A 978-nucleotide genomic window follows, 5' to 3' on the forward strand; every position below is an offset into this window, starting at 1 on the left:
ATCTACACTGAACTCGCTTCAGCAAGTGTATTTGTCCGGCGGATGGCAGCAACAGCAGTAATATATGCAATGCCATGAAGAGCATACACTCAAACAATACCAATGTGTTGCTCACAATGCATGTATACAGTCCCCTGGAGGAAGATGTAGACCAAGAACACCACCACTTGCGTGAGGGCCACGAATGGTTGCCGTGCGCGCCGTACCCCCATAACGATATTCAAAGTGCAGAGGATAGAGTTGCTGCGAAAACAGATGCAGCAGAGCACGACGGGTCTGCTTTCCGTCTTATTGTTTCCGTTGAAACAATAATATTATTATAGAGCTGGTTATGCATGCACAGCTGCGCGTCACCAGGATACAGTAAAGGCTCACCAAACCAGCAGCATCAGCTGAAACACAACGCTCGCCGTCATACTCAATCCAGCGGCTCCTGCAAGCTTCGCCAGTGGTATCCTGCACATATCGTCACCGCAGACCGACTGGTGAGTAAGTCATTGCAAGGAGTAAAAGTAATGATTGAAGTGTCTATACACCCCAGATGCTCAGCCTACCACCTAAACTGAATGTTGCAACGCACCCTATTGACGTCGGCAGATACTGAAGGAGATCCACATGAAACATCTCCGGACCAAACGTCCCGCCCAAGACGGCGAGAAACATGACCTGTTGCGTGGCACACAAGACGAAGCCTTAAAACAACTGGGCTCCCGAAAACATTCACAACAAAACTATTATATATCTACCCCCTGCAACTGTTCAGACACCCGATGCCTTAAACACTGTATACGGGCTCCAGAGCTAGCATCTAACTGGGCACTCCCGTGTATGTATGCTTTTTGTTTCTTCGCTGCTGAAGCAGACGCAGTCATTCACCCAGAGAATTCCTCACCGTCAGTTGCGCTTCTGTCACGCCAATGATGCCCGTGGCAGTGTAAAACACGCCAAAGTGCAGCTCCCACCACTGCATGCATGGAA

General features: G+C 49.4%; 1 protein-coding gene across 1 annotated transcript in view; it reads right to left on the reverse strand.

Moving 5' to 3' along the window:
• EMH_0025010 (ethanolaminephosphotransferase, putative) overlaps window positions 1–978 on the reverse strand; it is a gene marked incomplete at both ends in the record, with an annotated part of 3,688 nt that overhangs the window by 1,653 nt on the left and 1,057 nt on the right. Inside the window, 4 exons of the mRNA XM_013502385.1 lie at window positions 207–243; window positions 376–456; window positions 581–666; window positions 893–964. Of these exons, the coding sequence (XP_013357839.1) occupies window positions 207–243; window positions 376–456; window positions 581–666; window positions 893–964 (276 nt within the window). The remainder of the gene's footprint in view (window positions 1–206; window positions 244–375; window positions 457–580; window positions 667–892; window positions 965–978) is intronic.

The sequence above is a fragment of the Eimeria mitis genome, genomic scaffold, assembly GCF_000499745.2.
Source record: "Eimeria mitis Houghton genomic scaffold, Emh_scaff902, whole genome shotgun sequence".
NCBI classification, from domain to species: domain Eukaryota; phylum Apicomplexa; class Conoidasida; order Eucoccidiorida; family Eimeriidae; genus Eimeria; species Eimeria mitis.